Below are 12,066 nucleotides of genomic sequence, written 5' to 3'. Positions count from 1 at the left end.
GCATGCAGTGCCCAGACATAAAATGAAATAGTCCACATTGAAAGGAACTGAATCCCCATTGTGATGGTTTTTCATTCATATAGAGACTGACCCAGGCCCTGTCAGAGACCTTGGGGGTGAGCTAATTTAAAGAACGCTGGAAGTGCCCCATGGTCCCTCTGACATGAAGATTATAGGGCAATGACTCTGGCTGGGGTCTGAAGCTATCTGTTTGATAGCTTCTAAGGCCTGTTGAAGCGATCACTTGATGTCAGTTTGGTTCACAGCAGTTCACGTTCAGGGAATTCATTACAAAGCAGCAACAGGCATGGGGGGCGGCGGGGACAGGTCACCCAGGTTCTCTTGGCCTCCAATCTTTAGGCAGTTTCTGTCTTATTCTTCTCAGCACTCCTGGGAATTGCCAGAATTGTCTGGCTTCCCTGAGCATAGAGGCCTCACCAGCATTGAGGTAGAGCCAGTTTCCTGAGCACTAACTACCTGGATGTCTTTTGGGTACAACACTCTGCAGCTGACGTTACCTGGTTGTACTCAAAGCCTACTGTATGCCAGGTTCCAGTGAGCAGGACAGATATAATCTGACTTTCCCCAGCTCACTTGGACTTGGCCTCATAGGCCATCAAGATGGGGGCAGATCAGGTTTCCAGGCTGGGCCTATCATGGTGAGGGATTTACCAGCTAAGCAGAAGGCCAAATGTAGGACAAGCCAGGAACTTAGACAATCAATGTTCTGAGTCCCAGGCAGGTAGCACTCAGAGCTGCTGGGGAGGGTGCTTGGCTTTCTGTAGTCTACCCCTGAAGCACAAATCTTTCAGAATGTATTCACAGTCTGCAAGAGTATAATTATTGAATTATAATACTGTTTAACTACTCTAGCCCCATGAAGCTAAGTCCTCTAAGCCCTATAAGCTGGAACTTAGTAGCTGCTCAATAAATGTCTAACAATGAAGTAATGGCAGTACCTTGTCTATACTTTGGAGAATACAGCAGGGCCTAATCTATACTTTGGAGACCCAGAGTACAGACAGGCCCATGCCAGCTCTTCCTCATCTCCCTCACTACAAGGAATGAGCCTCAGGATCCCATATCTTTGAGGTCAAAGAGTCCAGGAATGCAGCAACCAAGATGCTACTATTTAGTTATGTGGTCTTGAGCAAGTCCCTTTCCCTCTCTGAAATTCCTCCTCTGTATATGAGGGAATGATTACACTAGTGTTTCCTCACATTGGCTATGAATCAGAATCATCTGGGTGGCAGCAAGACAAAAGAATTTGGAGAAAAAAAAAAAAAAAGATTACTAGGTCCCATCCCAAAGCTCCTAAAAGAATATGAATCCCACAGAAAACAGGGTAGAGAGGCCTACTCAAGTCCTGTTCTCCAACCTCAGCCCCAGTCAGGGAGCCTCTGGAACCCCTTCATGCCTCCCCTTGTCCCCCAGGAAGCTCCTTGGCATGCGATGTTCTCGGCCATCTCTTTCCAATTTCTCAGCCTCCTTGGGCCAGGACTGGAGTAAGCTGCACCACCCTCTCCAAAGAGCTCTGGAGCCTGAAACACTGGTCAGTGAGCAGTTTATTACCCATCAACCTGTCCCCAGCCTCACAGCACCATAGCCTGCACACAAGCTGGACATCATCTCCACCTGTCAGTTCTGGCACCCAGCCTCGGTCTCCACCCCCTTCCTCTGCCCTCTACACAATCCCTCCCCCAGTCCTTCAAGGCAGCACCAGGCCTGGGGGCCACACCTCATTTGGTGGGAGAGGAGGGGAGACAGGCAGAAGCTGGGGAAAAAGAAACTAGAGTTGGCCCAAAGCTTCTGGAGCCAGCATCCAGGTAGAAGGGGAAGCAGGCAGGGCTGAGACTTGGGCTGGGTTTGCCAGGTGGTGGTTCAGGCAGGAGGCTCTTCTCCAGGAGGTGCAGGGAAGCCACTCAGGTCTCGGCCAATGATCTCACTCACTGTAAAGGAGGGGCAGTTGAGAGACTGGCCTGGGGCAAGCCCAGAGATCCCCAATCCATTCTAGGCAGGCCTTGGGCTAGAACATCTCTAGGTTCCTTTTCCACTGGCTTCTCTTTCACTGAGCCTAGGTTTCCCCAATGTGTCTTGACACCCACTCCTAACCAAATCTTGCCCAAATTCATCCATGTGGACTCCCAGGCCCCCATCCCAGCCTATTCCTGCTGGCATGTCAGGGCCATCAGTGTCAGTGGGCATAGCCAGTGGGGGAGAGAAGAGGCAAAGCACAAAGGTCCCTCATCATCAATGCCAACCACAGTCACCATGCTGGGGGAAGGCTGAGGCAAGGAAAAACTGCGCTTGACTAGGACCTCAGCAAGCCACTGTCCCCAACCCCCAGAACTGCAAATTCAGAGAGAAATGAGATGGCTTTGAAAAATACTTCTTGCTTTGAGATTTTGTGATTTGGGCAGAGGCAGGTAAAAGGCTGGGACAGGAACTCCATGCAATCTTCAGAATAAGCTAACTGAATTCAAGTGGTCACACACACCAAGATCTTATTCCTGGGGCCTTCCAACTGGCTCTGAGAGATCAGGAATGCCCAAACTCTGCAAAGCCAAGCTCCAGCCCTCAGCAAACATGCAGAGCAATCTCTCGCACCCACTCACACTCACATTCCCCGGTCCCACACCCACCTTCCTCCAGCGTGATACCCTGGATAGGGACACTGTCTCGGAAGCCGCTGCTGTAGCCACCCCTGGATTTCTCCTGCTCCGGAGCCCCCTCCCCAGGGCCATAGCCTGGCCCTACCTCATTGTATCCCTCAGCGGGTAGGGAATGAACACTACTTTGGGTAGAGAAGGGGCCTTCAAGTGGTGGGGATGAAGGTAGTGGAGGCCGAAAGGGGGCTGGAGGAGAGAATGAAAGTCCCAGGGGAAAAGAGGAGCCCCGTGCTCCATATGGGTCACTAGGGAAGGGGCGGGGAAGGAAGGAGACTGGAGGTGGGCGGGCACAACCTGTGGTACCCCGAGATTCAGGGAACATCCGCAGGCCTGATCTGTAAGATGGTGGGGGCCCTGTCTGTGGGTACATAGGGGGCGTGCCATAGCCAAAACCTTCTGACAGGTAAGGATTTTCATAAGCAGGGTCTTCATGGGGATAGGAGGGGTAGGGGGGCCTGGGTGGTGAGAAGTCCATGTCAGTGCCAAAAGGGGGGCCCGATGCTGAAGGGAAGCCCCGGAGAGATGAGTCTGGTAGGGGCTCCTCCTTGAAGATCACTGGGAAGATGGGAAGCAGGAGGACATGCTGGTGAGAGTCTGTCAATGTCCCCTCTGCACACCTTCCAATCACCTTCCCTTCTCAGGTTTCATTCATCCCTTGACCCCTCAGGATGGGGCACTATATCCCTCTACCCCCATGCCTCAGCCCCCACCATAGCTGTCCTACAGCATACCAGGCAGGAACTTGAAACTCTGGGTAGGACTGCGCTTCCTCCGCCCATTGGAGACATAAAAGTAGACCTGGACTGGCCGGGACACACGCTTGTTGCTGTACTCAGGGACAGTCAGGGTCAGTGTCACCTGGAAAAGAGCAGAAGATGAGGCAAGGGCCCTCAAGGATCTGGGCTCTGCCCAGCCCTTCTAAGGACCCAAACCTCACCTCCTAGTTTTTTCCACTTGCTGAGGAGCAAAGTTCATTCCCTAGAGATGAACCTGCTTCCAGAGTGGCCAGACTCCTCCAGGAAAGAATACGTAGCTCTGGAATCCACTCCCATGGCCAAGGGACCCACTTGAGAATTTCCTGAATTCTCCCACCCTACAGCCTCCAGGATGGGTTCCCCAGTGATACTGGTACCTCATTGCTCTGCAATCGGTTCACTGTGGCCTCCTCCTCCCATTGCAGCTTTCCATCTGTGCAAGGGGAACAGAGAGCTCCAGCCCAACTCCAGGCCCCTGCCCCTGCCCTAGTCCCCTACCCTTTCCCCTTCTACTGGAGCCAAGACCAAATCCAGAAGGTTTTTAGAAGGTCTGGCACAAAAGAGGCCATTTTGTGTTTACTCAACTGAATGGTTTAAAAACTTCCCTAAGATTCAGGGAAATAAACTAAGATCAGAGGGGATCACACGACCAGCAAAGGGACTAGAACGAGTTAGTGACAGAAGCAACTCTGGAAACCTCCCACCCAAGTCCAAACATTCTCTCCCATGCTGAGAGGGGATGTCAGCATTGAGGAAGGCAGAGAGACCCCCAAGTCTCATGAACAGAACCTCTGAAGATGCTCTAACATTGTCCCAGGGTGCTAAATGTGGGTCTAGGGGCTGAGATTCTTGGTGAGCATGACTGAGGTTGGGGAAAGGCCTCAGGCTGGTGGTTGTATCTGAAACCCTCAGTCTTTCGTTTCTTCACACTGAGCTCCACTTGGGACACATCATAGGCTCTTACAATTGTAACTGTGCTTATGTCCCATAACTCAGGAAGAGCTCTGGAGAAGCTGTGAGGGTGAGTTATCCCTTCTCTTTATTTACTATATCTATATGGGGGTAAATCATCTTAAAGCTGGCTCCTCTTTAATAAACAGGATGTATATTTCTTATATTTACTCAGCATTCTCAATGTTTTAGATTGCTACCCATCTCCCCATGGGAAGCAGACAGTACAGTGGTGGGGTTGGGAGAATCTGTCCCATTCAACAGATAAAGAAACTAAGGCTCAATCAACTAGCTTAGTGACAATGCTAGAGATCTTTCACCACCAGTTACAAGCTCTTCCTGCTTACTCTCCCCTCCCAGGTGGGTACTCACCAGGGCCCCTCTCAATGAACACCACCTTGGAGTCCGGCAGGAAGTTGGAGCCAGTCAGTACTAGTTCCTCGCCTCCTCTCACTGAGCAAGCACTGGGACTGTAGGCTTCCACCTGGGGCAGCTCCTGGGCTGAGCGCTGGGCTGCAGAGCAGTGCAAGGAAGAAGCCTGGCTGGGGTAGGTGTGAAGGCCTCCTCTGCCCCAACCCTCTTTGGAATACATGCCACCAGACCTGGGGAGCCATCCTCAGTGGCAGACACACAGTAAATCAAAAGTATCCATGAGATACTTTTCCATTGTACTTATCCATTATAAGGGACCACTCCTGGAGCTGAAAGAGGTGAACAGGGTAAGCTAGGGAGTTACCCAAACAAGTGCACAGGCCATTCTAGAGGAAGATGGGGTGCAGAGTCACTTTAGGTCAGCCCGGAGACAGAGTCCATAGCAAAGGCAAACGAGAACACCATCCTTACCACTCCCACATCCGTTGAAAAGAGTCTCTAAGAGCAACCAGGACAGAAAGGACACAGGAAATAGGTGGCAGCAAACACACAGTCATAAGAGACAGAGAAATAGCCAAGGCCTCTTTGCTCACAGCACTCAATGGGCACCGATGCTGCCTGCACCGAGACGACCTTGCCTCCGCCCTGTGGCACGTGCACCCGAAACACCAGTCGCACACGCGTGTTTTTGCGTCCGATGTCTGTCTCACCCTTCCGCAGCTCAATGTCTGAATTCCGAAGCTTCAAGATTCCAGCACAGTCAATGCTGAGGGCAGAAGATAGATGGCCAACCTTTCTAGCTAAAGCTAGGAGGGAAGCCCCTGCTCTCCATCCAAAGCCTTGTGACCTTCTAAGGGTATCTAGGGGGACTATTTTCTAACCCAGAGATGTCCTCTCCAGAGTGCTTCCCAGACCCCAAATCTAGAAAGATGATAGAAGGCTAGAAACCAGCTCTTAGGGATAATGTCTATCTCCTCTGGGAAGAGAAAGAAGTAGGCCTCACTGGTCCTAAATCCTGCAAATTGAGAGGAAGTTGAGTGGGGACTTACTTTGCAGCCATGTTGTTCTCAGGGAGCAGGGTCATCTCCAATACTTTGGTACCACTGACGACAGCTTCATAGCTGGCAGTGGCTACCATCTTCCCAGTAATGCGGTGCACCTGATAGAATGCATGAGGCCTCAAGTTCCTTTCATCTGCAGTGCCAATGAACATCTGTAGGGTCAGTGGCTTCTCACTGTAGCCTAGGAGCTGGCAGAGGGAAACAGGCCACCTAACTGGAGGTCCCACTGTCCACTGTCTCATCCTTTATCCACCCCTGGATTTTTAGTTCACTAGGGGTTAGGGACAATAAAAGATAAAGGATATCCTGGAAGGGATCCCCTGGGGGAACTGGGCACCAGTTGTGGAGAAAACGTGGCCTGGAGTTCAGTGTTATTCTTGGAATAAGACCTAAACTGGGCTGGGCAAAAAGAGGAAGAGATTCCAAGAGAGACTGGCCCAACTCAATATAGAGAAAACCTAAGGCCCAGTGACCTTTGGCCTCAGCTGAACCCCTCCCCCACATCTGGCAAGCCACCATTTTCCAGACTAGACATGAAGCCAGTGTCCCAAGGGATGAGTTGAGTGGGGGTGGGAAGACAGAAAAGTAGAGAGTATATCCGGGTCCTTGAAGTGCACCCCTCCTCCCCCAACTCCAGCCCCTCCCCCAAGCTGCCTGCCGGGTCAGAGCTGAGAGGGAGTGTGGGAAAGGGCAGTGCCATGGGTCTGTACTGCTAGGGCCCATCTGCAGAGCTGTGAGATGAAAGAGGAAAAAGGATATCAGAACTGCCCTCTGCCCCTTACCTTGACTACAGGGTGACCACCAGGAGCAGCTTTGACAGCTCCCCGGCTGCCCTCTGTCTCATAGTGGGCCCTGTGGTGGGCTCTAGGCTGCACCTCGATCCTCAGCTCCAGCTGCTCATACTGGCTGGGCAGAGGCCAGTCCAGAGGGGGTAGGGCAGAGGTCCTAGGTAGAAGAGAAGAGCACTGATCATTTGCAACCTCAAACCCCAGTCAGGTTCCCACTGGGTCTGTGAAGAGAGAGGGAATTCAGGTGTGGGAGAAAGAGGAAATCACAGTAAAGTCCAAAAGCACAGAGCAGGAAGAAATAGGTAAGAGATCCCTTGAAATGAGGAATGCAAGATGACAACAGCCCTTCTCCCCTGCTCTGAATACAGGGTTTGAATTTGGGATGAAGAAACTTTACCTGGTTACAAAGGAACCCCCAAGTCCACCCTAATCCCCAGAATGAGAGGGCAGAGTAATATAAAGAAGTGCCAGTGCAGACCAGAAAAGCCATCAGACATGAACCCCCTTGTTTTACAAATAAAAGAGGCCAGCAGTCACTGACAGTCCTAGGACTACTTTCTATTCCCAGGTCATCTCCCTTTCCACAAGTTGAGGCTGGTAGGCAGAGTTCTGGGGAGCTGAAGCCTTTCAAATGGAGCACCCTTTCTTAGAGTATACTCTCAGATAAGCTAGGCCAGTGGCTGTCAACTGATAATTGCCCCCCCCCCACCGCCACCCCAGGAAATATCTGGCAATTCCTGGGGACATTTTTGGTCACCACAACTGGTAGAGGGGGTATTAATAGTGTCTCATGGGTACAAGTCAGTGAGGCTGCTAAACCATCCTACAATGCCCAGCACAGGTCCATACAACAAATTACCCAGCTCAAAATACAAGTGATGCTGAGATTGAGACTCCCTGTCTTATGGGCAAGCTAGAGGATCTCATGTTAAGGTCTCTTTCCTTTAGAAGCTTTTCTGGATGGAATCAGTTCAGTCTGACATCTCAGGATTTAGGATTATTGAAATAGGCAGGGTTCTTTAAGAGTGGAAGGGGTAGAACTGCAAGTTTTAACAGTAATTCTTTGACTTTCAAACATATGCCATTTTATTCAAATTGGCAGTTATGCTCTGAAGCCATGAGGTCAGACCCTACAAATTAAGAGTTAGATAGAGAAAGGGAACATTCTGTAACAGAACATAGGGCTAGCAACTTGAGTATCTTAAGGACCAGAGAAAAGACTGAAATCCAGCTCAAGTTCAACACCCAGCTACAGCAGGACAGAGGTGGAGTTGTTGGGTATCCTAGCAGAACTCTGCCTTTACCTAACTGGTCCTCCTAGAAGAGCATGGGGAAGGGTTTTGTTTTGTTTTGTTTTGTTTTCTAATGGGCTTAAAGGTTCTGCAAATCAGTCTAAAGAGGCTCATGTTTTCTAATTGTCCCTAAAATCAAGGTTGGGGGAGGGGTATGATCATGGACTTCTCTTTTGAAATGTGAAAGGCACCAAGAACTAAAATTTCTCTTAAAACTCATCCTTTGACCCTCCCATTTCCCTAATGGGATGTTTGAAGTGAGGGGTAGTGCCAGATGCAACCCTCACCTGAAGATAGGGCTGTGTCCCCCAATCCGGGCCTTGGACCACGCAAGGGGAGAAGGCACTGCCAGGTAGTCCATACCAGCTACCTCCTTCCGGGAACCACCTGAAGGAGCCACAGCCTCCTCTGCTCCCGAAGGCAGCTTTCCATTGCACGAAGCAGTCTCCTCGGACCGAGGCAGAGCCACTGCCTGCTCGCTTGAAGTCCTTCGGGTCTTCTGAGGGATGCTCTCTGATGTTGGGGCCCCCACGTAGTCAAAGGGGCCAGGGGAGCCAGGGTCCCGTGCCAGAGGCAATGGGGGAGGAGGAGGTGGCTCAGGCCCCTCTTCCCCCAGACTGCCACGGCGGGATAGGGCTGGAGAAGCCGATGATGGGGTTCCGGAGCTGGAATAGCGCCGTTTGCCACAGGGAGAAGCAGGACGAGGGGAGGCTGGGGTGGGCCCAGGAGCGCTGAGGAGTAGCCAGCTGTCCTCAGGACCCCGCCCTCCGGGGCTAGGACCGTACAGGCTCCAGGGATCCTCAGGGGTCCATGGCCTAGGGGAAGCCCTGGGCGAGGGCAGTGGCGAGCCCAGGCCAAAGCGGGAAGCGGCCTCATTTAGCTCAGACTCCACCTCATCGCAGGCGGCATACAGGGCTGCCTCATCCGAGGCGTCGGAGAAGAAGCTCCACGAGGACAAACTGCTGCTGCCTGGGCTGGGGCTGAAGAAGGCCCCTCCACCCTGGCCTCCGGCCTCTCGGTAGCCCCCAAAGCCTTCCGGCGGGGGATAATCTCTGGGAGAACTGTCCCCCCAGGCATCAGGATTGTCTTCTAGTGGGGCCGGTGGCTCAGGAGTGGGAGAGATGGAGGTGATGCGAATGCTGGGACACTCAAGAACACGGCCACCCCCAGTACCCCCAGCACTCCCTCCTGGCCCTCCCAGCCTCACCGACCGGGCAGGCTGGCTCTCCCAGGTGCCAGGTGAAGGAGCCGGACGGGGCGGTGGTGAGTGCATGCCAGGCCGAGGGGGTGGAGGTCGGGGAATGCCAATAGGGGCAGCGCCATAGGGAGGGGGCTCCCCCAGGGCCAAACGGCAGCATGGTGGGGCATCCTCGGAGTCCAGTTCTGTCAAAATAGGAAGAGGGTAGAGAGAGATGGGGAGAAGATGGTGAGATGTTTAGGTTCTTCCAGTGGTCAGTCTCTAAATCCTGCTATGTACCCCCCTCCTCAGCTACGAGGGGTCTTTACGGAGCCCTTCAGAGCCACAAGACAAAAGCAAACTTGGACGTCAGAAGATGGAAAAGACAGGTAGGTGTGCCAGGCCTTTTCCCACTCACAGAACCTCTCACTCTTGGGATGCTGGCCCTGGGACCTAGGGTACCAGAGGGGGCGGGTCTTAAGGTGAGGGAAGTGGGTTGGGAGGGGCCGGAGCAGGGCCTGGAGGCGTGTTTAGCGAGCCTATGGGCTGGGCTGGGGGCGACTCACACATGAACCCAATTAGCAGCGGTTCCCAAACCCCCAAACGGAGCTGGCAGAAGCCCCAGTTGCCATCGCAACTGTGGCCTGGGCGGGGTGAGGGGGATGGCTGTGGTGACGAGGGGGAGGTGACTCCCTCGCTCCCCCCAACCTGGGGGCGGGGGTGCAGCCAAGGGGGTGATGCGTGCCGGGCCCAGCCGGGAAGGGGGGGCAGCGGGCAGCGCGGGTTTCGTGCGAGCGGCGGCCGCCGCCCCCGGCTGGGTCCCCGCCATCTGCCTCTCATTGCGGCCAGACGGGGGAGGGGGAGGGGCGCCCTGGCGCGGCCTGAGAGCTCCCCCAGCCAGGTGCGTCCCGTCTGTAGGACCAGGTTCAGTCCGAAAAGCGCAAACTCCAAAGGCAAATCTCCCCTTCCCCTGACTGCGTCCGAGGTTCTCGGGGCCGCCATTCCCGCCCGTCCCCCCATCCCAGTGACAGTCAGCCCAGCCGGGAGGCGGCGCGCAGCCAACGGCACCCCCACCCCCACCCCAGTCACGACCTAAAAAGGAGAAAGTGGTGTCCGGGCCCCCAGCCTCACTTTAGCAGACTAGCAAGCCCCCCGACTCCCCTCAACCTGTAACCCCTCACCCCCCCACCCCAGGCTCGCTGCCTTAAATTCTCCAGACTCAAAAATCCCGGGGCCTTTCACTCACTGACCCCAAGACCCCTTCCCAGCCCCGCACTAACCTTCCCCCGACCCCCCCGCGCCCAGCGGGGGGGCCTCCTTTTCCTCCCCGAACACCAGCTTAAATTCCAGCTCCTCATCCTCGCAGCTCGCTGCCCCCATGGATCCGGACAGAGCCCCCAGGTCCCGGCCTGGGTGGGAGGGGGGAGCTCAGGAGGCTGCTGTATCTTCACGCGAGTGGCTCCCTCCCTCCCTTTTTCTGAGACGCCCCCTCCTCCGTCTCTGCCGCCTCCCTCCGGACGCCCCCTCGTTATTATAGAAACTTTTCCAAACTTTTTTCCCCCAAACTTCTTCAAAGCGGCCCCCCCAGCCTATCCCTGATTGGCTACTCGGGATGCTCCGGCCCCTCCTACAGGGATGAGATGGGAAAACCACGCGCCCCTCGTCCTCCCCCACCTCCCTCCCTCTTTCCTCTCTCCAGTCCCTCCCCCTCAATTAAAAAAAAAAAAAAACTGAATTGGGAAACGATCCCTCCAAGAGTGTTACGACCCTAAAGATGCCTATTGGCCAGGAGTTGTGACAATCATTTCCCGCAGGGCGCCCAGTCCCCACCCCTCTAGGTCTCTTTTCGGGGTTGTGGGTCCGAGCGTCTTAAAGGGGACACATCCTGGGGCCCTAATGTAGAAGGCCCAGGGTACACAAATTCCCTAAGTTCTTAAAACTTGTGTAGCCAGCACATAGCAAGGAAGGACTACCTCTCCTCCCCTTTCCCTCTTAACTTGGGGTCAGGCGGGCTGTGGGGTAAAGAGTGGTTCCAAGTTGCTTTGAAGAAGAAAAGGACTTTCCTCCCAAGTCTCTGGCTGAGGCCACTTTGCCTGGACCTTATAGAAACCTTTGCCCTCCTGAATCAGCAGCTCCACGCACCATCCCTCCCCATTCCCGGAGGTGAAGAACTTCTAGCAGAATTGGATGTCTCTCAGAGAAGTCCGAGCTCAAGAGGCTTGGAGATCTAGTCAAAGACCCACAACCCCTGATGGGCGTAGATCCAGGCCGGGCTTTGCAGCTACCCTAGTCCCAGTCACCCAGAGGGGTCATTAATTAGCCTCCAAGGGAAGTTGGCTCCCTCCTCTCTAGAACTGTAGTCTGGAATGAATCTTTGAATCGATGGCATCCCGCTCCGGCTCTCCTAAAAATCCTAGCCAGGTTTACTAGAGACCGGGGGCCTCGAAACCCAGTGGGCCTCTGGACTGGACACCTGTCACCTGGCTAGGGAGAGAAAGGAAGACCCGGACTGGACTTTCCAGGAAGGACAGGCATGAAGTGGCAAGGGTTGTGTGAAAGTTGAGTTGGGAGATTCGTGACTCGGACGAGTCAGCGGAGAGGCATCGGAGTGCACGTACCATTTCCCACCCCCACGCATGCCACATGGTTCAAACTTCGAGAGGCCGGAGCGATGTCAAATCTCTAAATCCCTTGGGCTCCGGGGCGCACCCCCCCCCTCATAGCAACCCCAGACCAGCGCCTGGAGGGTTAAGCGACCGCCCTCGGGTCAGACGTTTACAAACACTGGGAGCCGGGCGGGGACCGCGCCCGTTACTCTAATGAGAAACAGGCTCGGAGGGGCTGGAGGAAGGGGGAGCTGGCCGGGCGGGCCTGAGCTCCACTGCGGCGGAGGCGGCTCCCCTCCCTCCCCTCAGTGCTCCTTCGGACCCGCCCAGGGGACCCCCCCCCGGCCCCCGGGGACCCCAATGACGTGCGGAGCTGCCCCGGCTGCGAGCCCAGG

At 54.4% G+C, this 12,066-nt stretch overlaps 1 protein-coding gene across 3 annotated transcripts; it reads right to left on the bottom strand.

Moving 5' to 3' along the window:
- Positions 1 to 1,547: 1,547 nt before the first annotated feature.
- On the bottom strand, positions 1,548 to 10,720 carry Nfatc4 (nuclear factor of activated T cells 4). Of its 3 annotated transcripts, none has more exons than XM_027920058.3 (10): positions 10,346 to 10,720; positions 8,176 to 9,271; positions 6,591 to 6,753; positions 5,797 to 5,996; positions 5,341 to 5,513; positions 4,748 to 4,888; positions 3,802 to 3,857; positions 3,401 to 3,527; positions 2,643 to 3,224; positions 1,548 to 1,949 (listed from the first exon to the last, which is right to left on the bottom strand). In XM_027920058.3, the coding sequence occupies exons 1-10, from the start codon at positions 10,443 to 10,445 to the stop codon at positions 1,882 to 1,884; spliced, it is 2,706 nt and encodes a 901-aa protein (XP_027775859.1). In that variant the 5' UTR covers positions 10,446 to 10,720; the 3' UTR covers positions 1,548 to 1,881. The 3 variants fall into 3 exon arrangements, with proteins under 3 accessions (XP_027775859.1, XP_027775860.1, XP_027775862.1); XM_027920059.2 differs by having other exon boundaries at positions 5,797 to 5,906; XM_027920061.2 differs by lacking the exon at positions 2,643 to 3,224.
- Between the last annotated feature and the right edge of the window lie 1,346 nt (positions 10,721 to 12,066).

This window comes from Marmota flaviventris, chromosome 2 (genome assembly GCF_047511675.1).
Source record: "Marmota flaviventris isolate mMarFla1 chromosome 2, mMarFla1.hap1, whole genome shotgun sequence".
NCBI lineage: Eukaryota > Metazoa > Chordata > Mammalia > Rodentia > Sciuridae > Marmota > Marmota flaviventris.
The sequence above is the reverse complement of the archived record's forward strand: the minus strand, read 5'-3'. Positions and strand labels throughout refer to the sequence as shown.